The sequence below is a fragment of the Salmo salar genome, chromosome ssa12 (assembly GCF_905237065.1).
Source record: "Salmo salar chromosome ssa12, Ssal_v3.1, whole genome shotgun sequence".
In the NCBI taxonomy this organism is placed as follows: Eukaryota; Metazoa; Chordata; class Actinopteri; order Salmoniformes; family Salmonidae; genus Salmo; species Salmo salar.
In genome coordinates, this window is record NC_059453.1 from 48,456,523 (window position 1) to 48,483,941 (window position 27,419).

At 44.4% G+C, this 27,419-nt stretch overlaps 1 protein-coding gene across 3 annotated transcripts in view; it reads right to left on the reverse strand.

Annotated features, from left to right (window-relative positions):
• Window positions 1–25,506, reverse strand: part of LOC106565233 (vitamin D3 receptor B) — an 82,146-nt gene extending 56,640 nt beyond the window's left edge. Inside the window, exons 1-2 of one of the 3 annotated variants that reach the window (XM_014132121.2) lie at window positions 25,227–25,506; window positions 24,554–24,636 (exon numbers count right to left, since the gene is read on the reverse strand). In XM_014132121.2, the coding sequence (XP_013987596.1) occupies window positions 24,554–24,620 (67 nt within the window). In that variant the 5' untranslated portion in view covers window positions 24,621–24,636; window positions 25,227–25,506. Of the gene's footprint in view, window positions 1–24,553; window positions 24,637–24,886 lie in introns of all 3 variants that reach the window. The other 2 variants (XM_014132119.2, XM_014132123.2) reach the window with 2 other exon arrangements.
• Window positions 25,507–27,419: the final 1,913 nt, after the last annotated feature.

Here is a 27,419-nt window from a genome sequence, read left to right on the forward strand (position 1 = left end):
CAGGAAGAACTTTTGGATATAAGAGCGATGTCAATTTACCAACATTACGACCGGAAAACGACTTTCCCGAAGCGGATCCTTTGTTTGGACTTCCACCCTGGACATTGGATCTAATCCCAGAGGCTGACCCAAAACAACATCATCGCCGCAGGAGAGGCAGACGGAGTGGCCTCCTGGTCAGACTTAGAAGGCGAGCACACCATCCACCGCTTCCGAGCATATTACTCGCCAATGTCCAGTCTCTAGACATAGACAACAAGGTGGACGAAATTAGGGCACGAGTTGTAATCCAGAGAGACACCAGAGAATGTAACATTCTCTGTTTCACGGAAACATGGCTCACTCGGGATATGTTGTCAGAGTCGGTACAGCCACCGGGTTTCTTCATGCGTTGCGCCGACAGAAGCGAACATCTCTCCGGTAAGAAGAAGGGTGGGGGGTGTATGCCTCATGATTAATGACTCATGGTGTAATCATAACAACATACAGGAACTCAAGTCCTTTTGTTCACCTGACAGACAATTCCTTACAATCAAATTCCGACCGCATTATCTCCCAAGAGAATACTCTTTGATTATAGTCACAGCCGTGTATATTCCCCCCCAAGCAGACACCTTGAAGGCCCTGAAAGAACTTCACTGGATTCTATGTAAACTGGAAACCATATATCCTGAGGCTGCATTAAGTGTAGCTGGTGATTTTAACAAAGCTAATTTGAGAACAAGGCAACCTAAATTCTACCAGCACATTGATTGTTGTACCCACTCGAGTGAAACATTGGACCACTGCTACTCTAACTTCCGCGATGCATACAAGGCCCTCCCCCGCCCTCCCTTCGGCAAATCTGACCATGACTCCATCTTGTTGCTCCCCTCCTATAGGCAGATACTAAAACAGGAAGCGCACGTGCTTAGGTCTATCAAACGCTGGTCTGACCAATCGGATTACATGCTTCGATTGCTTTGATCACGTGAACTGGGATATGTTCCGGGTAGCCTCAGACAATAACATTGACGTATACGCTGACTCGCTGAGTGAGATGATTAGGAAGTGCATTGGAGATTTTGTACCCACTGTGACTATTATAACCTTCCCTAACAAGAAACCATGGATTGATGGCAGCATTTGCGCAAAACTGAAAGCACGAACCACCGCATTAAATCCTGGCAAGGCGATTGGAAACGCGACAGAATTCAAAACAGTGTAGTTATTCCCTCCGTAAGGCAATGAAACAAGCAAAGCGTCAATATAGAGACAAAGTAGAGTCACAATTCAATGGCTCAAACACGAGACGTTGTCACGGTTGTCGTAGGAAGGAGCGGACCAAAGTGCAGCGTGTGTGTCGTTCCACATTTTATTTTCACTGTGAAACTAAGCAATACATACAAAATAAACTGACTGAACAAAAACAACAAACCGCGAGGAAGAGTTAACATGCACATACTCCAAATCAATCTCCCACAAACCCAGGTGGGAAAAACACCTACTTAGGTATGATCTCCAATTAGAGACAACGATGACCAGCTGCCTCTAATTGGAGATCATCCCAAACAAAACCCAACATAGAAATACAATGACTATCACCCCGTAGCACTCACATTTGTCATCATGAAGTGCTTTGAGAGACCAGTCAAGGATCATATCGCCCCACCCTACTTGACACCCTAGACCCACTCCAATTTTCTTACCACCCCAATAAGTCCACAGATGATGCAATCGCCATCACACAGCACACTGCTATCTGGACAAGAGAAATACCTACCTAAGAATGCTGTTCATTGACTACAGCTCAGCATTCAACACCATAGTACCTTCCAAATTCGTCATTAAGCTTGAGACCCTGGGTCTCAACCCCGTCCTGTGAAACTGGGTCCTGGACTTTGTCGGGCCGCCCCCAAGTGGTGAAGGTAGGAAACAACATCTCCTCCCAGCTGATCCTCAACACTGGGGCCCCACAAGGGTGCGTTCTCAGCCCTCTCCTGTACTCACTGTTCACCCATGACTACGTGGCCAAGCACGCCTCCAACTTAATCATCAAGTTTGCAGATGACACTACAGTGGTATAGTCTTGATTACCAACAACGACGAGACAGCTTACAGGGAGGAGGGTGAGAGCCCTCGGAGTGTGGTGTCAGGAAAATAATCTCTCACTCAACGTCAACAAAACAAAGGAGATGATCGTGGACTTCAGGAAACAGCAAAGGGAACATCCCCTATCCACATCAATGGGACAGCAGTGGAGAATGTGGAAAGTTTTAAGTTCCTTGGCGTACACATCACGAACAAATGGTCCACCCACACAGACAGCATGGCGAAGAAGGCGCAACAACGCCTCTTCAACCTCAGGAGGCTGAAGAAATTTGGCTTGTCACCTAAAACCCACAAACGTTTACAGATGCACAATCGAGAGCATCTTGTCGGGCTGTATCACCGCCTGGTACGGCAACTGCAACTGCACCTGCACCGCCCACAACCACAAGGCTCTCCAGAGGGTAGTGCGGTCTGCACAACGCATCACTGTGGGCAAACTACCTGCCCTCCAGGACACCCACACCACCCGATGTCACAGGAAGGCCAAAAAGATCATCAAGGAAAACAACCACCCAAGCCACTGCCTGTTCACCCCGCTAACATCCAGAAGGCGAGGTCAGTACAGGTGCATCAAAGCTGGGACCAAGAGATGGAAAACAGCTTCTATCTCAAAGCCATCAGACTGTTAAACAGCCATTTTACATTTACATTTCAGAAATTTAGCAGACGCTCTTATCCAGAGCGACTTACAGTAGTGAATGCATACATTTCATTAAAAAAAAAAAATTACGTACTGGTCCCCCGTGGGAATTGAACCCACAACCCTGGCATTGCAAACACCATGCTCTACCAACTGAGCCATCACCAACAAAGACAGGCTGCGCCAACATACAGACTCAAATCACTGGCCACTGTAATAAATGGATTTAATAAAGGTATCACTAGTCACTTTAAATAATGCCACTTTAATAATGTTTACATATCCTACATTACTCATCTCATATGTATATACTGTATTTTATACCATCTATTGCATCTTGCTTATGCCGCACAGCCATCGCACATCCATATATTTACATGTACATATTTTGATTCCATCCCCTTACATTGTGTGTATAAGGTAGTCGTTGTGAATTTGTTACATTACTTGTTAGATATTACTGCACTGTCGGAACTAGAAGCACAAGCATTTAGCTACACTCGCATTAACATCTGCTAACCATGTGTATGTGACCAATACAATTTGATTTGAACTATCCCTTTAAAACTAATGCAATCCCTTTAAAATGGTGTACTAATATAATATAAGCTTGGTGTTGGATGAATGCACATGAAGACATTCAATGAAAGGGTACAGGTACATGCACTCCCACAATTCCATCCAATTTAACAGAGTCAATAAATCAGGAGTACATGGTGGTTAGAATTTTGTACCGAGGTGTATACATTTCCACACCTTGTTGCGGCATGCTGTATCTCCTATCCTCTACCCACAGTCAGTTGGCACTGTTACAAGCTCCTATTGCAAAGAGGACAGAGGTGCAGTTGTGGTACGTCCACAAACTGACCTTGGTAGTGTTCCAACCCTCACAAAATACCTCCTTTCCTTGCTTCCTTTTTGTTACTCACCATATAAAAGTGGACAGGTAGGGAAACTAAACGTTGGTTTCACCTATCCAGTTGTTTCGGGCTTGTGGTGAGGCAAAAAAGGAGACAAGGAAACCGGTGGGCCAATGCAAAATGTTTTGAACTCGATTTCCATGAACGCCATTAGAGGCCGGGCTTCCCACCAACCTGATTAGGTGGTGATGTTAGAAACCTAGCATTACGTCTAAGTAAAGGGTGATTATGGAATACCGTAAAAGAGGGAGGGGAAGAAGGTTAGGAGGGGGGAAGGAGGATGCAGACGGGATTTTCTAAAAGGGATAATTTGCCTTAACTGCGCACAGACACGCAAGAAAGTGGAAGAAAAGAAGAAAAAAAAAACGTCTCGGCATCATGCCTCAAGAATGTCAGCAATGAGCTTACAGACCACATCCCTGACACACAAGAGTCGGAGCCGGAATCACATCCAGACCTATAACAAAGCTGGAAAAATGAGAGGGGATGGAACGTCGGTGGAGCGAGAGAGAAGGGGGCCTTCTCCAAAACGACAGAGCCCAATGAGCGGCTCCCTACCGCATCACATGACGCAATCCTAGAAATGGCTTGGAAATCACTCCCGACTGCCAAGATTTTCCCGAAAGGAAAAAAAAAGAGAGAGAGGAGAAAACACAAGGCGATGTGTTTTACTGCATACCTCTGGCTGGGTCACTACGAGTACAGAACAGACATAAAACAAATCAGACCTGGAATGACCCTCGCCAGAGAGAGAGAGAGAAAAAGAGAGAGAGAGAGAGAGAGAGAGAGAGAGAGAGATAGATAGATAGAGAGGGATAGAGAGAAAGAGGGATAGAGAGAGCGAGAGAGAGATAGAGAGGGATAGAGAGTGAGAGAGAGAGGGGATAGAGAGCGAGAGAGAGGGATAGAGAGAGAGCAAGAGCGAGAAAGAGAGGGACAGAGAGTGAGAGAGAGGGATAGAGTGTGTGAGAGAGAGAGAGAGAGCGCAAGAGAGAGAGAGAGAGAGAGCGCAAGAGAGAGAGAGAGAGAGCGCAAAAGAGAGAGAGAGCAAGAGGGAACTAACTGGCCTATATGGAAATACACTGGCCATACACTCCACATCCACACACAGCAAGATCAACTAAAATCTGCAGAGAGAGGAGGAGGGAGGGAGAAACGAGCAACTTTACGAGGCGAAGAAAAGTGGGGGGAGGAGGGGGAGAAAGGGAGAGAAAGAAAGAGTCAGAAACACAGGCAAACAGAGCGAAAATAAGAAAGGGATATAGAAAAACAGGGAGAGAAGTGTCAGAAGAGATAGGGAACGCATTAATGCAACCCATAAAAGACGGTGATCGACTGGCGGAAAAAAAGAGAACGAAAAGAACAATAGACAGAGAGACAATGGGAGAGAGAGAGAGAGCGAGAGAACGTGGAACAACAGAATAGGCCCCGATAGACAGGAGTGAGTAACTGACAGAGCAGACTAGTCCAGTCCTGTCATTCCATTTGCCTTTCTCTCTCTCCCGCTTTCTTTCCCTCCGTCTTACTCCCTGCCTCGTGTTCTATTTTTTTCTCTGCATTCACAGAGAAGCATGCGGCGGCAGCACATGACGAGGTGACCTGTGCCCCACAGGATGGGCTGGACTGGGGGCCGGGGGGGTGCCATGTTCTGTGACCAATCCCCATGGTCTCCACACAGAACACACACCCCTCTCCAGGCCCCATTGCGAGGGGAGAGAGGCAGTAGTGGCCTGCCCTTTCGCTGGGCCCCTCGCTAGACTCTGGAGAGGGGAGAGAGGACGAGGCAGGGAGAGGCCAGTTTGGACACAAACAGACGAAACACACACAGACAGGCAGCCCCGTCTCTGCAGAGCTCGGCAGCAATTGAGTGCTCTCGCTCTCTCGCAAACACACACACACAGTCACACACTCTGAACTAGCAAGGACAGGAACGAATAGACAACAGACATGTGGGTGATGTGGGTGCGTAAGCACTTAGCTCTGGTCCCAGTTACATAACCTCAACCCAAAAAGTACAAACCTTGGCGACGTGTACTATACTCAAAGTCAATCGTCAAGTCATTAAATTCCAGGAAATAATGCCATGCTGACTTTGTATCATCATTATGGGTGGATAGTAAAGCATTCTATTTCCACACTACTAACTCATAGTAAATCATACCAACTCACTCATACTAACTAAATCATACTAACTCTTAAAGGTCATGAACAGTCAAAATCATGTTTTTCATGAAATGTGATGATATTTAAAGGAAACCAGATCAAAAAATGACTGTTGCTTCTACATTGATAAAGTTCAATCGTAGAGTTACTGGTCGACCTCCCCTATGTCAAACACTTGGATTAATTATTAAGAGGACAAGGTGGCATCACCTTAACGCTCATTTTAATACACCAATTGTAACATGATATTCTTTTACTTCATTTAAATATGTACCGCCTTCTAAGAAAGCGTGTTTGCAGAGGGGCGTGGTTTATATAGCTACAGTGCCTTCAGAAAGTATTCACACACAGACTTTTTACAATTTTGTTACTAAAGTATTGATAATGAAATACAGAATTTACATAAGTATCAACACCCCTGAGTCAATACATGTTAGAATCTCTTTTGGCAGTGATATTTCTGGGTAAGTCTCAGAGCTTTGCACACCTGGATTGTACAATATTTGCACATCATTCTTTTCAAAAATTCTTCAAGCTCTGTCAAAGTTGATTGTTGTTAATCGCTAGACAGTCATTTTCAAGTCTTGCCATAGATTTTCAAGCCAACTATAGTCAAACTAGAACTACGCCACTCGGGAACATTCATTGTCGTCTTGGTAAGCAACACCAGTGTATATCTGGCCTTGCGTTTTAGGATATTTTCCTGCTGAAAGGTGAATTTGTCTCCCAGTGTCTGTTGGAAAGCAAACTGAACCAGGTTTTCCTCTAGGATTTTGCCCGTGCTTAGCTCTATTCCATTTATTTTTATCCTAAAAAACTCCCTAGTCCTTGACGATGACAAGCATACACATAACATGAGGCAACCACTATCATGCTTGAAAATATGAGGAGTGGTACTCAGTGATGTGTTGGATTTGCCCCAAACATAACACTTTGTATTCAGGACATAAAGTTAATTTCTATGCCACATTTTTGGCAGTTTTCCTTTAGTGCCTTATTGCAAACAGAATACATGTTTTGGAATATGTTTTATTGTGTACAGGGTTCCTTCTTTTCACTCTGTCAATTAGGTTAGTATTGTAGAGTAACTACAATGTTGTTGATCCATCCTCAGTTTTCTCCTATCACAGCCATTAAACTCAAACTGTTTTAAAGTCACCATTGGCCTCATAGTGTAATGCCCGAGTGGTTTCCTTCCTCTCCGGCAACTGAGTTAGGAAGGACTCCTGTATCTTTGTAGTGACTGGGTGTATTGATACACCACCCAAAGTGGAATTCATAATTTTGCCATGCTCAAAAGATATTCAATGTCTGCTTTTTACCCATCTACCAATAGGTACCTTTCTTTGCTAGGTATTGGGAAATCTCCTTGTTGTTTGTGGTTGAATCTGTGTTTGAAATTCACTGCTCGGCCAATGAACTTAACAGATAATTGTATGTGTGTGTGTAATTTGTTTTATTCATTTGTCAAAATTTCTAAAAACATAATTCCACTTTGACATTATGGGCTACTGTGTGTAGCAGGCCTGTGACACAAAATCTCAATTTAATCCATTTAAAATTCAAACTGTAACACAACAACATTTAGAAAAAGTCAAGGGTGTGAATACTTTCTGAAGGCTCTGTAGATAAATATTCTACTGGTGCCAAAATTTTACTGGAGGGTGTCAGAAAATACATTTAAACGTTTACCATAATCATCTATGGCAAATGTACTATATGTTTCCCTTCATCTGTGTCTGGTGTTAGCTAGTTACTAACTAGCTAGGTCTTCAGCCAGCATGGAACAAAAGGGGGAGGGGTCGTTCAAAATGCTGATGCAGCTGTCAAGTCAACACATCCGTCAGTGCTGCTGTGAACCACATCACAAGAGACATGCCAAACGGGAGATGTATAAACAGAAACAAAAAACATATCATTGATGCAATTTTAATGTTGTTTGAGTTTCTTTGTGTATCACCACATTTGCTCGAGATGATTTTACTGCAACCCTGCTCACTGCATACAAGTTACTTGACATGGGCGTTTCAAAGAGCTGTCAGTTAAGGCGAGCTAAGCTCCCCGCCCACTCAGCCTGTCTTTTCAAGAGAAAAAGTGTTTTTCAGAATAACTTTTCAGGACCTTTAACAACTAACTAATACTAACTCACTAATACTAATTCCCTCATACTAACTCCCTCATACTAACTCCCTCATACTAACTCCCTCATACTAACCCCCTCATACTAACCCCCTCATACTAACTCCCTCATACTAACACACTCATACTAACTCCCTCATACTAACTCCCTCATACTAACCCCCTCATACTAACACACTCATACTAACTCCCTCATACTAACTCCCTCATACTAACACACTCATACTAACACACTCATGCTAACTCCCTCATACTAACCCCCTCATACTAACTCCCTCATACTAACTCCCTCATACTAACCCCCTCATACTAACACACTCATACTAACTCACTCATACTAACTCCCTCATACTAACTCCCTCATACTAACTCCCTCATACTAACTCACTCATACTAACTCCCTCATACTAACACACTCATACTAACTCCCTCATACTAACACACTCATACTAACTCACTCATACTAACACACTCATACTAACTCCCTCATACTAACTCCCTCATACTAACTCACTCTTACTAACTCACTCTTACTAACTCACTCTTACTAACTCACTCTTACTAACTCTGCCATACTAACTCTGCCATACTAACTCTGCCATACTAACTCCCTCCTACTAACTCATAGTAACTCATTCAGGAACCAAACAAAGCCAGCTGGGTTTCTCCTTTGCTCACGTTCCCAAGAAGTCGTATTATTCTACATGACTACCGCCTGCCTATACTTAAAACAGTAAAAATGATATGTGACGCGTCGAGCGTAAGAACCACCAATCACTGGACGTTTCAACTTGGACCCAAAACTAAAGGGCTATTTATACCCTACGGTGCGTAGCGCAGTGTCACAATGTCGTTTTTTGACACAAAAGGGGCAGCTCTTTGTAGTGCGCTCCGACATTCTATGTACTCTCTTGATTGTAACGCGCCTTATCATTCCTTGAGTAGCCATGGAGGCAGTAAGCAATGAAGTTCGCTTGGTTCCTTGATCTGATCTATAGGCAATGCATCAAAGTAACCTATTTTGCATTGATAAGTAAATATAATCTCAGCGACTGTTCAAACAACAAACCAAACAACATTGTAGCCTTATTAGAATCTCCACCAAAATGTATTTTGTTTGGACGTAATAACTATTGATTCCAGGCTATTGGTTAAAACAGCTGCGAGATATGTGCTTTTTCTCTGCGTCCAAAACACGATGACATTCAATTTTAAGCTGATATGGGAGTGAAGACTTTTGAAGCAGCATATCAAATTGGGATAATATTGTAGGTTACACTGGCCAGTATAAGAATATTTGCGAGGGCATATTATTTAATTATAAATCTAATTATTTCACATGGCGATGTGGGAAGCTAATCAACTTCAAAATCACAAACATTGTAGCCTTATTAGAATCTTCCCAAAATATATTTTGTTTAGAAGTGATAACTATTGATTCCAGGCTACTGGTAAAAACAGCTGCGAGATATTTGTTTAGAAGTGCTAACGTTATTCTCGGCTATTTGAAAACATAAAAACATATAGACGTGCTTTCTTTCTCTGTGAATAAAAATTAAGACATTGTATTTTAAGCTGATATGGAGCGAATACACTGAAGCAGCATATCAAATTGGGATCATGTTTTCGGTTACACGAGCAAGTATAAGAATATTTGCCAGGGCATGATATTTAATTAGAAATCGGATTATTTCACATGGCGATGTGGGAAGCGAAAAGGCTAGCTAGCTTGTAGTGTTTTGCCAACTTGCTAGCAAGGGAAGACGAGCGACTCTTCTTTTACTGTAACAATAAATGAGAAGACAACAAGAAAGCCTCTGTCGCCCCCTTGTGAATGTTGCTATTTGGGAGTCTGGATTGGCGAGTTATCATGTTACCCCAAAAAATCTAACTCCCCCAGCGCACGCATGCACATAGGTCTACGCACGTTAAGTGTGTTGAAACCTTAACACGTCATTACTCCCAACAACAACTTCAAATGTGCCCTGTATACGCCTATACGGCACACACTCACACAAAAGCTCATCTTGCGGTGCCTAGTAAAGGGTAGCTCTATAGGAGGCCTATACTGTTACATGTGGGAGAGGAGGAAGCAACCAATTACTGGTCATGGCGGGGGTGGGGAGGGTTGGACGACTGTACTGCTGTCGCAGAGTGGACAAAAAGCTAATGGACTATACCAACACGACTGCTCGGCTCTCGTACACAACCTGCCATTGTTGTAGCAGTGACTGGCCGGAGCTGAACATGAGCCTACATTACAATGCCCTTGGCTACTGTTCTAGGTTCAGCTCTTGTTGTGCAGCTCCTAGTGGGATAGAGTTTGGAGTAATGCGGGAGGGCTGTTCCAAAGTCAGTTGTTAAGGGCACAAAGTAATCACTGTGTGCCAGTGAGGCTCTCCCTCAAAGCTTTCAAATGAATGGCCGAAAGAATAGCTTGGTCTGAAATGAAAACACCCCCCTACGCCTCTAGTGTTTCAGATCGGAAGGAACTGGATAGGTGTAAGAAGAGGTAAGCAATATGGCGGAAGCTCCCCTGAGACCATTGAAAAAGACTAGGTGGAACCGCCACCATCACATTGCTGACTTACACTTAAGACTCAGATCTGAAAACACTGAAGAAGTGGGGGCTAGGGGAAGTGAATATGAGGGGGCTAGGGGAAGTGAATATTTGTTTTCTTTCAACCGAGAAGGACTTCTGCTTTCTTTAGATCGTATCACGTTTATTCAAGTTTTCCAATTCTCTAGACCCAGTGGTGGAAAAATATGTCTCTTTTGCAACTTCTGGATAAAATCTTTACAGCCTTTAACAACAATGAATATGTTCTTGGCATCTTTTTAGTTTTATCCAAAGCTTTTGACACGGTTGATCATGAAATATTACTTTCTAAATTGCATTATTACGTTTTTCATAAATATACACATGAATCAGCAGTGGTGGAAAAAGTACCCAATTGTCATACTTGAGTAAAAGAAAAGATACCTTAATAGAAAATGACTCAAGTAAAAGTCACCTAGTAAAATTCTACTTGATTAAAAGTCAAAAAGTATTTGGTTTAAAATATACTTAAGTATCAAAAGTACATTTAATTGCTGAAATATATTTAAGCATCAAAAGTAAAAGTGTAAATAATTTCAAATCCCTTATATTAAGCAAACCAGACGGCACCATTTTCTTGTTTTTTGTTTTATGGATAGGCAGGGGTACACTCCAACACTCAGACATAATTTACAAACAAAGCATGTTTGTTTAGTGAGTCTGCCAGATCAGAGGCAGTAGGGATGACCAGAGATGTTCTGTTGATAAGTGCATGAATTGGACCATTTTCCTGTCCTACTAAGCATTCAAAACGTAATGAGTGTCAAGGAAAATGAATGGTGTGAAAAGTACATTATTTTATTAAGTAAAAGTAGTTAAAAATATGAACATTAAAGTATGGATACCCCCCAAAAATGACTTAAGTAGTACTTCAAAGTATTTTTACACCACTGACTAGACCAGTGGTTCTCAAACTTGGTCCTGGGGACCCAAATGGGGGCACATTTGAGTTTTTGCCTTAACACTACAGAGCTGGTTCAAATCATCAACTTATCATCAAGCTTTGGTGATTTGAATCAGCTGTGTAGTGTTAAGGCAAAAACAAAAATGTGCAGGACCAGGATTGAGAACCACTGGTCTAGACTCTAGAGGTGAACGCACTGTACGTCAATTCTACAGGCCTCTAAACATGTCCTCTTGGCAACTTGACTTCACCCTTTCTCTCATCGTCCCCTCTTTGGCAGAGGAAGTGTGATTGAGCAAGGGAGTGTGTTGGGGAGAAATTTGGCACCCCGACCAGGTTCATATAATCTTATTACACGGTCTTGTACATAGCAACCAGGAACTGCACGTTCCACAACAAGAGGGACTTAATTAGGGGTGCTGCAGTGTACACTGCAACTTATCAGTACCTTGTCATCTGCTGATAAATGCTCTCGAGTCCCATCTGAGGTGATGGCATCCGGTGGCAGGAGGACCATAACATTAAGACAAGGATGGATCTTTTATTGTCCCTAAGAAGGAAATTGTCTTGGACACACAGTACAGCTGTAGGCTATAAAACAAACACTATACATTACAAACTTGACAAATACATAGTACAGGCCTACATTGCATGTTACCCCTGTCATACACATCATACAGATCTATCCTTAGTGGGTTACATAGTTCTTTGGTCCGCGGTAGGCCAATCCCTTGAATGACGCTACTATAATATTGTGTGTCAAGAAAAAAAAGGGGGGGGGTTACACTTCACATTACAGTGCTCTTATGACTCTTATGTATTATTGTTCATAGTAAGTGTATACAGTATCCTCAAGTACAGGGTAAACATTATTGTCATGACTTATTGTTACACTGTACTTACACCGTACGTAGGATTAGGATATGGGTTAAGGGTAGGGCTAAGATTTGGTATAGTCTACAATTGTAAAACAGTAGAACAACGAGTAACCCTTATACTCTGTTATACTGCACTTACATGTATATTTACGCAGGAATGAAAACACTGTGGTGTAAAGTGTTAAACAACATGGCTATTCTAATGTAATTGAAGTGGTTTATTGGTCTAAACCTTTTACATTTTTCAATCATCTAGGCCTGAGTAAAGATCTATCAGAGGCAGTATGAGAGGAATAACGTACCAATAACACAGAGAGCACTGATATCAATTCACAATTCTTAATAGCTCGAGAGGACTATCAAATGAACATTTTCCTTGGATTCATTAAAGCCAACCAAAGCATGATTCCTACAATAACATGACCAGTTGCCCCAGGTCACTTATGACAAATCAATGACGTTTAACTCAGCATTGTGAGTAGTGAGTAGCACTGTTTTGTGAGTAGTGAGTAGCACTGTTTTGAATTCTCATCATTCCTAATAGTGAAATCTCATATGCAATCACTCGTCAACACCTTCAGTTACAAAGGCTGCGTAGTAAAACAAAGGACACTCCTCACTTCTAAATGGAAACCGGGTCATGTTCAGTAGGAGCAAATGGTAGAAAAAATGTTCAAGCAGAGAAGGGGCTGCATGTGAACGTGTCTAACAAGAGCACTGATTTGTTTTCTGTTTGACATTGTGTCCTACACGATTAGAAAAAAAGGGTTGTGAAAAGGTTCTCAGGTTGTCCCCATAGGAGAACCCTTTTTGGTTCCCAGTAGAACCCTTTTTGGTTTTGGGTAGAACCCTTTTGGGTTCCATGTAGAATCCTCTGTGGAAAGGGTTCTACATGGAACCCAAAAGGGTTCTACCTGGAACCAAAAAGGGTTCTTCAAAGGGTTCTCCTATGGGGACAGCCGAAGTACCCTTTTAGGTTCTAGATAGTACCTTTTTTTTCGAAAAATGAACATAACTATTGACTAAAATAAGAATGTGAGGTAGCATAAGTTCACTTACGCACAGGGGTGAAAATAAGGCGGTACCGTCCATTACAGCGGCCCGGCAAAAAAAATTGTAGGGGTACGCTGTACCGTTAAAACATGAGCCATATTACACAACTATTTATCCTTACCACATGTCAGAGGCATGAAAAATGAGCGAATTGACTTCGAAAACAGATGATAGCCTATAGCCTACGCTCCAAAATGTGATGTGGTTCGATGAGAACATTGACATTTTGCCAAAGTAGAGATTAGTAGCCGAGACGCGCACTGACAGCAGTGGACACATAAATTCTGGCCTAATGACAATTGCCAAATGTCATTACACTTTTTTTTTTTGTGTAACAGATGTCTCTTTCAATTCACCACTGTTTGGAGGATGGAAATATATTGCGAGTGGATTAATGTGCACGGGTAGCCTAGTAAAGGAAACCTTTGAAGTGATTGTTTGACAAGCGCGTGCACACATAGGAGGTCACATACCGGGACAAAATGTATTCTACTTTCACCCCTGCTTATATGTCACCTATTTCCAGGATAGTTTTATGCATATGGTGCACATTTGTGAATAAAAACAAACTTGATTTGTTTCAAACATACACTATATATATATATATATATATATATATATAAAAGTATGTGGACACCCCTTCAAATTAGTGAATTCGGCTAATTCAGCCACACCCATTCCTGACAAGTGTATAAAATCGAGCACACAGCCACGCAATCTCCATAGGCAGTAGAACGGCCTTACTGAAGAGCTCAGTGATTTTCAACGTGGCACCGTCATAGGATGCCACCATTCCAACAAGTCAGTTTGTCAAATTTCTGCCCTGCTTCAGCTGTCCTGGTCAACTGTAAGTGCTGTTATTGTGAAGTGAAAAACGTCTAGGAGCAACAATGGCTCAGCCGTGAAGTGGTAGGCCACACAAGCTCACAGAACAGGCCCACCGAGTGCTGAAGCTCGTAAAAATCATCTGTCCTCGGTTGCAACACTCACTACCAAGTTCCAAACGCCTTCCGGAAGCAACGTCAGCACAAGAACTGTTCGTCGGGAGCTTCAAGAAATTGATTAATTTGGCCGAGCAGCCACACACTGGTGTAGTGTACAGCTCGCCGCCATTGGACTCTGGGGCAAGGGAAATCGGTCTCTGGAGTGATGAATCACGCTTCACCATCTGGCAGTCCAATGGGTGAATCTGGGTTTGGCTGATGCCAGGAGAACGCTATGTCCCCGAACGCATGTTGCCAACTGTAAAGTTTGATGGAAGAGGAATAATGGTCTGGAGCTGTTTTCATTGGTTCGGACTAGGCCCCTTAGTTCCAGTGAAGGGGAATCTTAACACTACAGCATACAATGACATTCTAGCCGATTCTGTGCTTCCAACTTTGTGGCAACAGTTTGGGGAAGGCCCTTTTCTGTTTCAGCATGACAATGCCCCCGTGCAAAAAGCGAGGTCCATACAGAAATGGTTTGTCGAGATCGGTGTGGAAGAACTTGACTGGCCTGCACAGGGCCCTGACCTCAACCCCATCGAACACCTTTGGGATGAATTGGAACGCCGACTATTAGCCAGGCCTAAATGCCCAACATCAGTGCCCGACCTCACTAATGCTCTTGTAGCTGAATGGAAGCAAGCCACCACAGCAATGTTCCAGTGGAAAGCCTTCCCAGAAGAGTGGAGGCTGTTAAAGCAGCAAAAGGGGGGACCAACTCCATATTAATGCCCATGATTGTGGAATGAGATGTTAGAGCAGGTGTCTATCTACTTTTGGTCATGTGGTGTATATTTGATTTAACCTACGTATTGAACCCATTAAGACGGTAGATGTTCAGAGACAAAAGTTAATGTGAGACATCACAAGAGGCCTATTTTCATAGTTTTATGGTCTAGTAACAGAAGCCTAAAATGTAATTCCTGTTATGTAAAATAGTAGTAGTCTGTCACATTTGGGGCAAGGGTGTCTTCAATTCTCTCAAGCTTTTAATAAGCCTATCGGTCACACTTTATTTGGATAGTCCGGATTATCCAAATAACAGATGGTCACACTATTAACAAACTATCTGTTGATATGCAACTGCTTACTAAGGTTACGGTTAGGTTTAGAATATGGGTTAGAGTAAGGGATAAAGTTAGGGTTAAGTTTAGGGTTGGGGTTAGTAGATAGCTAGTTGAAATGTTATTCGATGGTCTGTAGAGATAAAATAGCAGGAAAATATTCAACCATAGTCGGTAGAGTAGGTATTATCAACTAGATTCAGCCGCAGAATGATTTTTCTGGAGTGGATGGTTACGGGGCCAGAACATTAATTACCAATAATTTGTAGACTGCAAAAAAAAGGCCAAACAAATATAATATTTGATTAAAGCATAATAATTTCAAACCTTGCTTCCATTTGTATACGATCACATCTCTATTATGCCTGTGTCAGGTGCGTCGTAAAAGGTGGACCAAAACGCAGCGGGTGTATGAATACTCATCTTCTTTTATTAGAAGAAAACCCAAAACAAAACACTTATACAAAAACAACGATGAAAAACAGTCCTGTAAGGTACTCTGACTATACATGGAACAACTACCCACAAAACCCATGGAAAAACACCCCAACTCAATAGGACCTTCAATTAGAGGCAACGAGGAACTGCTGCCTCCAATTGAAGGTCAGCCCAATAAACTAAACATAGAAATATAAGAACTAGAACAAACATAGAAATATATTAACATAGAACATAACCCCCCAAAAAACGAAACACACAAAACAAACACACCCCTGCCACGTCCTGACCAACTACAATAACAAAATGACCCCTTTTCTGGTCAGGACGTGACAGTACCCCCCCCCAAAGGTGCAGACACCGAATGCACATTAACCATAAGAAACAAACAAAACCCCACAACTACAGGGAGGGAAGGGAGGGTGGCCACCGTCAACGACGGTTCCTGTGCAAACACCCCCCTTCCCCAATACTCCCCCCTACGGAGGTGGCTCTGGTTCTGGCCCTAGTCCCCAACCTAACCTGTCCACCCCCGCTGAAGGCTCAGGGCTAAGGCGCGTCGCTGGAGACCTCGGGCTGAGGGGCGTCGCTGGCTGCGCCGGACTGGAGGGCGACTCTGACTGCGCCGGACTGGAGGGCGACTCTGACTGCGCCGGACTGGAGGGCGACTCTGGCTGCGCCGGACTGGAGGGCGACTCTGGCTGCGCCGGACTGGAGGGCGACTCTGGCTGCGCCGGACTGGAGGGCGACTCTGGCTGCGCCGGACTGGAGGGCGACTCTGTCGGTTCCGGACTGTAGGACGTCACCGGAAGCACTGGACGGGGAACTGTCGCCGGAAACTCTGGACGGGGAACTGTCGCCGGAAGCTCTGGACGGGGAACTGTCGCCGGAAGCTCTGGACGGGGAACTGTCGCCGGAAGCTCTGGACGGGGAACTGTCGCCGGAAGCTCTGGACGGGGAACTGTCGCCGGAAGCTCTGGACGGGGAACTGTCGCCGGAAGCTCTGGACTGGACAGGCGCACTAAAGGCCTGGTGCATGGGGCTGGCTTTGGAGGCATCAGACTAGGGACACGCACCTCAAGGCTAGTGCAAGGAGCAGGAACAGGACGTACTGGACTGGGCTGATGCACTACAAGCCTGGTGCGTGGGGCTGGCTTTGGAGGCGCCAGACTAGGGACACGCATCTCAAGGCTAGTGCGAGGAGCAGGAACAGGACGTACTGGACTGGGCTGATGCACTGGAGGCCTGATGCGTGGGACTGGCTTTGGAGGCGCCAAACTAGGGACACGCACCTCCAGGCTAGTGCGAGGAGCAGGAACTGGATACACGGGGCCTTGACTACGCACTGGAGGTCAAGAGCGCACAACCTGCACAACCCGTTCTGGCTGGATTGTTACCATAGCTCGGCACTGGCGGAGTGCTGGCCCCTAGCGAACTGGGCTGTGCTGAGGCATGATGGCTGCCATGCGTATTGCCGCATAGCTTGGTGCCTTCATGATCCGTTGCTCACCATAATAAGCACAGGGAGTCTACAACCTGACTTAGCCATACTACCCGTGTGCCCCCCCCCCCCAAACATTTTTTGGGGCTGCTTCTCGGGCTTCCTTGCCAGCCGTGTTCCCATATAACACTCCTGGTCCTCTCCAGCCTTCCTCCATGGTCCTTCTCCAGCTAGTATCTCCTCCCAGGTCCATGACTCCCTATAGCTCCTTTGCTGCTCCTTTCTCCGCTGCTTGGTCCTCGTTTGGTGGGTAGTTCTGTTAGGTGCGTCGTAAAAGGTGGACCAAAACGCAGCGGGTATATGAATACTCATCTTCTTTTATTAGAAGAAAACCCAAAACAAAACACTTATACAAAAACAACTATGAAAAACAGTCCTGTAAGGTACTCTGACTATACATGGAACAACTACCCACAAAACCCATGGAAAAACACCCCAACTCAATAGGACCTTCAATTAGAGGCAACGAGGAACTGCTGCCTCCAATTGAAGGTCAGCCCAATAAACTAAACATAGAAATATAAGAACTAGAACAAACATAGAAATATATTAACATAGAACATAACCCCCCAAAAAACGAAACACACAAAACAAACACACCCCTGCCACGTCCTGACCAACTACAATAACAAAATGACCCCTTTTCTGGTCAGGACGTGACAGTACCCCCCAAAGGTGCAGACACCGAATGCACATTAACCATAAGAAACAAACAAAACCCCACAACTACAGGGAGGGAAGGGAGGGTGGCCACCGTCAACGACGGTTCCTGTGCAAACACCCCCCTTCCCCAATACTCCCCCCTACGGAGGTGGCTCTGGTTCTGGCCCTAGTCCCCAACCTAACCTGTCCACCCCCGCTGAAGGCTCAGGGCTAAGGCGCGTCGCTGGAGACCTCGGGCTGAGGGGCGTCGCTGGCTGCGCCGGACTGGAGGGCGACTCTGACTGCGCCGGACTGGAGGGCGACTCTGACTGCGCCGGACTGGAGGGCGACTCTGGCTGCGCCGGACTGGAGGGCGACTCTGGCTGCGCCGGACTGGAGGGCGACTCTGGCTGCGCCGGACTGGAGGGCGACTCTGGCTGCGCCGGACTGGAGGGCGACTCTGTCGGTTCCGGACTGTAGGACGTCACCGGAAGCACTGGACGGGGAACTGTCGCCGGAAACTCTGGACGGGGAACTGTCGCCGGAAGCTCTGGACGGGGAACTGTCGCCGGAAGCTCTGGACGGGGAACTGTCGCCGGAAGCTCTGGACTGGACAGGCGCACTAAAGGCCTGGTGCATGGGGCTGGCTTTGGAGGCGTCAGACTAGGGACACGCACCTCAAGGCTAGTGCAAGGAGCAGGAACAGGACGTACTGGACTGGGCTGACGCACTACAAGCCTGGTGCGTGGGGCTGGCTTTGGAGGCGCCAGACTAGGGACACGCATCTCAAGGCTAGTGCGAGGAGCAGGAACAGGACGTACTGGACTGGGCTGATGCACTGGAGGCCTGATGCGTGGGACTGGCTTTGGAGGCGCCAAACTAGGGACACGCACCTCCAGGCTAGTGCGAGGAGCAGGAACTGGATACACGGGGCCTTGACTACGCACTGGAGGTCAAGAGCGCACAACCTGCACAACCCGTTCTGGCTGGATTGTTACCATAGCTCGGCACTGGCGGAGTGCTGGCCCCTAGCGAACTGGGCTGTGCTGAGGCATGATGGCTGCCATGCGTATTGCCGCATAGCTTGGTGCCTTCATGATCCGTTGCTCACCATAATAAGCACAGGGAGTCTACAACCTGACTTAGCCATACTACCCGTGTGCCCCCCCCCAAACATTTTTTGGGGCTGCTTCTCGGGCTTCCTTGCCAGCCGTGTTCCCATATAACACTCCTGGTCCTCTCCAGCCTTCCTCCATGGTCCTTCTCCAGCTAGTATCTCCTCCCAGGTCCATGACTCCCTATAGCTCCTTTGCTGCTCCTTTCTCCGCTGCTTGGTCCTCGTTTGGTGGGTAGTTCTGTTAGGTGCGTCGTAAAAGGTGGACCAAAACGCAGCGGGTATATGAATACTCATCTTCTTTTATTAGAAGAAAACCCAAAACAAAACACTTTTACAAAAACAACGACGAAAAACAGTCCTGTAAGGTACTCTGACTATACATGGAACAACTACCCACAAAACCCATGGAAAAACACCCCAACTAAATAGGACCTTCAATTAGAGGCAACGAGGAACAGCTGCCTCCAATTGAAGGTCAGCCCAATAAACTAAACATAGAAATAAAAGAACTAGAACAAACATAGAAATATATTAACATTGAACATAACACAAAAAAAACTGAAACACACAAAACAAACACACCCCTGCCACGTCCTGACCAACTACAATAACAAAATGACCCCTTTTCTGGTCAGGATGTGACAGCCTGGGAATACTTTGGAACAAATTTCCAAAATGTATGTGTGAAATCAAACTGTCCACTTAGGAAGCAACACTGATTGACAATAGATTTCACATGCTGTTGTGCAAATGGAATAGACAACAGGTGGAAATTATAGGCAATTAGCAAGACACCCCCAATAAAGGAGTGGTTCGGCAGGTGGTGACCACAGACCACTTCTCAGTTCCTATGCTTCCTGGCTGATGTTTTGGTCACTTTTGAATGCTGGCGGTGCTTTCACTCTAGTGGTAGCATGAGACAGAGTCTACAACCCACACAAGTGGCTCAGGTAGTGCAGCTCATCCAGGATGGCACATCAATGCGAGCTGTGGCAAGAAGGTTTGCTGTGTCTGTCAGCGTAGTGTCCAGAGCATGGAGGCGCTACCAGGAGACAGGCCAGTACATCAGGAGACATGGAGGAGGCCGTAGGAGGGCAACAACCCAGCAGCAGGACCGCTACCTCCGCCTTTGTGCAAGGAGGAGCAGGAGGAGCACTGCCAGAGCCCTGCAAAATGACCTCCAGCAGGCCACAAATGTGCATGTGTCTGCTCAAACGGTCAGAAACAGACACCATGAGGGTGGTATGAGGGCCCGACGTCCACAGGTGGGGGTTGTGCTTACAGCCCAACACTGTGCAGGCTGTTTGGCATTTGCCAGAGAACACCAAGATTGGCAAATTCGCCACTGGCGCCCTGTGCTCTTCACAGATGAAGCAGGTTCACACTGAGCACATGTGACAGACGTGACAGTCTGGAGACGCCGTGGAGAACGTTCTGCTGCCTGCAACATCCTCCAGCATGACCGGTTTGGCGGTGGGTCAGTCATGGTGTGGGGTGGCATTTCTTTGGGGGGCCGCACAGCCCTCCATGTGCTCGCCAGAGGTAGCCTGACTGCCATTAGGTACCGAGATGAGATCCTCAGACCCCTTCTGCGACCATATGCTGGTGCGGTTGGCCCTGGGTTCCTCCTAATGCAAGACAATGCTAGATGTGGCTGGAGTGTGTCAGCAGTTCCTGCAAGAGGAAGGCATTAATGCTATGGACTGGCCCGCCCGTTCCCCAGACCTAAATCCAATTGAGCACATCTGGGACATCATGTCTCGCTCCATCCACCAACGCCACGTTGCACCACAGACTGTCCAGGAGTTGGCGGATGCTTTAGTCCAGGCCTGGGAGGAGATCCCTCAGGAGACCATCCGCCACCTCATCAGGAGCATGCCCAGGCGTTGTAGGGAGGTCATACAGGCACGTGGAGGCCACACACACTACTGAGCCTCATTTTGACTTGTTTTAAGGACATTACATCAAAGTTGGATCAGCCTGTAGTGTGGTATTCCACTTTAATTTTGAGTGTGACTCCAAATCCAGACCTCCATGGGTTGATAAATTGGATTTCCATTGATTATTTTTGTGTGATTTTGTTGTCAGCACATTCAACTATGTAAAGAAAAAAGTATTTAATAAGATTATTTCATTCATTCAGATCTAGGATGTGTTATTTTAGTGTTCCCTTTATTTTTTTGAGCAGTATATATATATATATATATATATATACACACACATCCTAACAACACAACCGATTGGCTCAAACGAAAGAAATTCCACAAATGAACTTTGAACAAGGCACACCTGTTAACCTTTTCACACGTACCAACAAATGGGTGTGATCATTCTACAGTGGTCCCTTTAGCATACACTCAAACCGGTGTGATTAGAACGCTTATTTAGAATGCTTATTTAGAACGTCTAGTTTCCATTGACGCAACAGTCAGCATTTGAGCTAGCCACACTGTTTCTTCACAGAAACATTTTGCACAAACACTGTCCTTACAAAGTTATGTCTTGAATGTGACTAGTTAATTTTTGGATGCAATGTTCAGACATTCGCAGAAGTAGCTACAGCATAAACAATCATCCAAACCGGAAAATGTAAGCTACATTAGTCCTAGCACTATCTGAAGAAATATTGATGTTACACAAGTGGTCATATTTAGATAACGACAGAAACCACAATATGAATTAGCTAATAGCAATTACTATTGATAATTCATCACATCACAGGTGAGCTCAACATTGATCTAAATAATTGAGTAAAACACTTTCTAGAAATCAAAAGTAATCTGATGGGTAGTTTGTGCGCGCCTCTGTTTGTTTTTTGCATCAACCAAATATAATAAGCAGAGACAAGATGAGTTTGGTCTTTTTTCAGTATGCATGTTGAAGGGGGTGTGTTGTCTACGATCATTCACTTCCCTTCATTCACTTCCGGAAGTTTACCCGAAAGAGGAGTGAATCATTCCTTCACGTCATTATAACGTCTTTGGTCTGACAGACGTTTACGTGACACCCAAAATGCATTGTATGATGTCAACAAACATGGCGCCACACATAGCTGGCAAATAGATTAGCATTACCTCATTATAAATCAGTACAACCTTCAAAAAGGTATTTTACACACATCATAGGTGTCCATTACAATCTATGCAATAATCAGAATGCATTATTCGTCACCAGTACTTGAAAACATGTGAATAAAACTGTTAATACATTATGCTCCATACATAAATACTTCATGCTACAGTAACAACGACAGCATGATATGCAGAAAATAAGGCACTTACTTTGATAGGAACGCACACATGTCCAAAGTTATTATTTGTATTGAAACAACAATGGAGGCATTGGGGAAGGGCTCTCCTCGAAGAGGGAAGTTTGTCCGGCTCAGTAAAGCCTCAAACATAAATTGTCAGCAACACTGAAATGGGCTACTTCTATGTGAATTAACGAGGCGGAACACACCTCAATTCAAACTGTTGTTAGAAAATAAAACTTGTTAGAAAATAATTTGAAATTGACAAGTTGAAACATAGATAATTAGCAGGGAGTGCATGTTAACTGTCCTGTTGTGTAACAATCACATTTTGGAACATTGAGTGCATTCTGACATCACGTGCATAAAACAACTCACACTGGGGCGACTGTTAGAGATATTTGGAACTTACGTATGAAAAGGTTAATTGAAATGCATTCCAGGTGACAACCTCAGGCAGCTGTTTGACAGAATGCCAAGAGTGTGCAAAGCTGTCATCAAGGCAAAGGGTGGCTACTTTGAAGAATCTCAAATACAAAATCTATTTTGATTTGTTTAACACTTTTTTGGTTATTACATGATTCCATATGTGTTAATTCATAGTTTTGAAGTCTTCGCTATTATTTTACAATGTAGAAAATTGTAAAAACAAAGGAAAACCCTGGAATGAATAGGTGTGTCCAAACTTTTAACTGGTACTGTCTTTCAGGACCCTGTCTTTCAAAGATCATTTGTAAAAATCCAAATAACTTCACAGATCTTCATTGTAAAGGGTTTAAACAGTGTTTCCCATACTTGTTCAATGAACCATAAACAATGAACGAACATGCACCTGTGGAACAGTCGTTAAGACACTAACAGCTTACAGACGGTAGGCAATTAAGGTCACAGTGATGAAAAAGTAGGACACTAAAGAGGCCTTTCCACTGACTCTGAAAAACACAGAAAGACGCCCAGGGTCCCTGCTCATCTGCGTGAACGTGCCTGTTGGACAGGTACAGGATGGCAACAACAACTGCCCTAGTTACACAAGGAACGCACAATCCCTCCATCAGTGCTCAGACTGTCCGCAATAGGTTGAGAGAGGCTGGACTGAGGGCTTATAGGCCTGTTGTAAGGCAGGTCCTCACCAAACATCACCGGCAACAACGTCCCCTATGGCCACAAACCCACCGTCGCTGGACCAGACAGGACTGGCAAAAAGTGCTCTTCACTGACGAGTCGCGGATTTGTCTCACCAGGGGTGATGGTCAGTCTCGTGTTCATCGTCGAAGGAATGGAGGGTCCGTCATGGTCTGGGGTGGTGTGTCACAGCATCATCGGACTGAGCTTGTTGTCATTGCAGACAACCTCAACGCTGTGCGTTACAGGGAAGACATCCTCCTCCCTCATGGGTACCCTTCCTGCAGGCTCATCCTGACATGAATCTCCAGCATGACAATGCCACCAGCCATACTGCTCCTTCTGTGCATAATTTCCTGAAAGACAGGAACGTCAGTGTTCTTCCATGGCCAGCGAAGAGCCGGATCTCAATTCCATTGAGCACGTCTGGGACCTGTTGGATCGGAAGGTGAGGGCTAGGGCCATTTCCCCCCAGAAATGTCTGGGAACTTGTAGGTGCCTTGGTGGAAGAGTGGGGTTACATCTCACAGCAAGAACTGGCAAATCTGGTGAAGTCCATGAGGAGATGCACTGCAGTACTTAATGCAGCTGGTGGCCACACCAGATACTGACTGTTAGTTTTGACCCCCCCCCCCCTTTGTTCAGGGACACATTATTCAATTTCTGTTAGTCACGTCTGTGGAACTTGTTCAGTTTATGTCTTGTTGAATCTTATGTTCATACAAATATTTACACATGTTAAGTTTGCTGAAAATAAATGCAGTTGACAGTGAGATTACTTAATTTTTTTGCTGAGATATATATATATATATTACAATTGCTTGGAAAACTGGGAGGGCAAAATCCAGTCTGCTGGTTGGAGAATCCTGCTGTAGAGCATCTATTGATGGACTATCCAAATAAAGTCTATAATAAAGTCTATTATCTATAAATTGTGACAGATAATACATATTTGGACATATACAGCTGAGATTAAATGCATGCATTTTATACAGGTGTAGTTTGGCTATGAATGCAAGGATTTAAAACAGATCAAATTAATTTACCTGAGATTTTGGCATGCCCTTTTTTGTAGATGGGAGATAAAGACTTGGCAACTCTCTTCTTAACCATAAAGATATCTTAAATCCTGAAAAATAAGAAATTGGCTTGATCAATTCGGACCTTGTTTCAAACAGTTTGGTTGTTTGAATAATAGTCTTATCATATATTCTCTGTAAAGAAAAGCATGACAATTATTTGAGCAACATGCGTGCAATGGTTTGATTGTAAAGATTATTTTGGTAAACTGACAGCCTTGTAACGCTGCGTTTGTTTTGAGCTCGAGCCGCAGAATAGTTTCAGCTTTCACATTCCTTCTCTGGATGCGAGTTTCATACCTGCGTACAACTTTTTCCAAGACCAAGTTTCCCTTAATCCGTTTGTCGTCGTCAATCTCTTGAAAATAAATTCATTTCCATGTTGACTTGTGGTATGAGATACTGTGTAATAACTGCGTTATACAAATATCCGCATGTGATCGACTCGAAACGTCAAAACTATCACGCCCAAGGAAGGTTCTAAATGTTGGCTGGCGAGCTGATACTGATAGCTAGCGTGGCTAGATGGCTGGTTAACCCTAAATTGGTGTATCAAGTTCAGGCGATATATCAACTATATTCAGACCGAACGCGACTGCAATTAACGAATACGGCTAGTAATAATGGTTACGATATTTACCTTGTTCGCTCTACAAACGGCGAATTCTATAGAATAGCTATGAGAAACCCCCTGGCCAGACCCTAAATAGATGGCCATTACTTTTTGGTATGCCCCGCCCCCGGACTTCCACAAAATGGGATATTTTCTCCAAGCTTCTCCAATAACCAATCAAAGGTGCAATCTGCGTGTATCCCGTCTATCCCGTGTTTTGGTTGGTGACGGCTTACACCAGCCCTGCTTTGCTTGGTCAAATCCAATGCTCGTAACGTGTGTGAGCGACTCCCCTTCCCCCAAACACAGGGGTGTGTCATGACGTCAGAGGTAACGAAGAGGTAAACAACTTTGACCGCGTGAGGTTTAAAGCAACATTGTTTCTTCGCAGGAACTGATACAGTGCTACAATAACATTGTAACAACATGATCATAGATGCGCTGAAAAGGAAATTCTATCATTATATATACCACAAGTCTGTGCAACGCACTCTCCTTTGTTATGTGGCCACACCGGTGGCAGCATTGTAATAAAATATGGAGTTACAGAGAGGCACTGAATTAAACATTGTAGCGACATATCGCCGATATTTTCGTGGTCTCGGAGTTTTTATTATTATTATTATTATTTTAAATTTTAGGATTGTGCGTATGCGGAAGCGCGTGTGTGAGAGAGACAGGGAGAACGAAAAGGACAGAGGGGTGTGTCTGCGGTGTGCTGCGGATGGCGTGTCAGCTGCCTAACGTAGCATAAACATGCTTTGTTGCTATGATTGTTATGCAATGTACTTGTGGAACAAACTGTAGAGTACCATGACCCTCCCTTCCTCTCCTTTTAGACACAGACCGGGATACCCACTGAAGAATGGTAAGTGAGGTTAGCTACAAACATTCAAATTTAACATGGGTGATATTGATATTTTACATAGGTGGTTTCAGTTCGGTTCATATGTTTCTGCATGATGTATTGAAGGATTAGTGCATATTGTATGTTGTGTCAGTGACATACACGTTGTGTTGGAATTCATGCCATGGTGTGTGCGTGTGTGTGTGTGTGACAGGATTGGGGGATGGTGGTTTGGGTGAAGGACAGGGGTGTGTCGACAGTGTAAACATAGTAAATGCGACAGAAATGAAGGAAAGATGGAGAGAGGGGGCTCCATCCCGGCCCATACAAAGTCACTGGAAAGGCAGGGAGGGCATGGAATAGGGGACTGCATATTTATTTTGGAATGTTGATTATGTTGCCTTTCAATGACACGTAATTACGTTTATGAAATGCCTGGTCAATGTCACAATAGTAATAAGTTGAAGCTTCCGTGGCCTAATCAAACTGGTTTAATCTTTCTATTCTGGGGGGTATTTTATTTACCTATTCACATATTCTGTTAAATAATCCAGTGCGCCTTCCTATTGTGTGTTTAGACATAAAATTCAATTTATTTTAAGATATATATTTCAAAAAATGCTCAAATTCACTATGCTTGAAGTCAGCGGTAGGTTTTTTTTTTACTCCAGAGAGAACAAAATGCAGCGATATCTCCTTTCAAATCTACTCATACCATGTTGTGCTTATCAAATGTATATTGCAGTTTCATCACCTCTCCAGTTATCCCTTGATCGATCCAGCCATCAGTACAAGTTTAGCACAATGCTGGGGGCTGCTCTCTGTCCCCTCCTCTTCTTCTCCCCCTTGCTGTTTCGGCACCACTGACTGAAGGTTCCACTTCCACCCTGAACCTGGGACATTTTCTGCAAAATAACAAATTCCATTAGATTCCACAGTTTCAGCCCCTCATCTGTGTGGTTTAAGTGACTAGACACCACATCAATTCAAATCATACAATGGAATAACTATATTGATAGAATCAATTTACCATATGCCACGTGCAAAATGCCTGTTACAAATAGGAACCGTGTCTAGGCTTACCTATGAATGCATTTTTTTTTTTTTTTTACCTCATCCAAAACCCTAGAAATACTGCATCTGAGTGTGTTGATATATTGTATTTTATCTCATAATTAAGTGTGAGAGTTAACTTTAGAAGCCAAGGCTGTGTGTAGGGGAGAGTTGATCCTTGTCCTGAGGCTTGGGTCGCCTTCAAACTGGCACCAACTCAGGATCAAGCTGTTCTGTTAATGAGGATTTATTTGGCTCCATGACACCTCTGTCAGATCCGTTTTCCGGCGCGGCCATTTTGTGTCCTCAAATGCTCACCC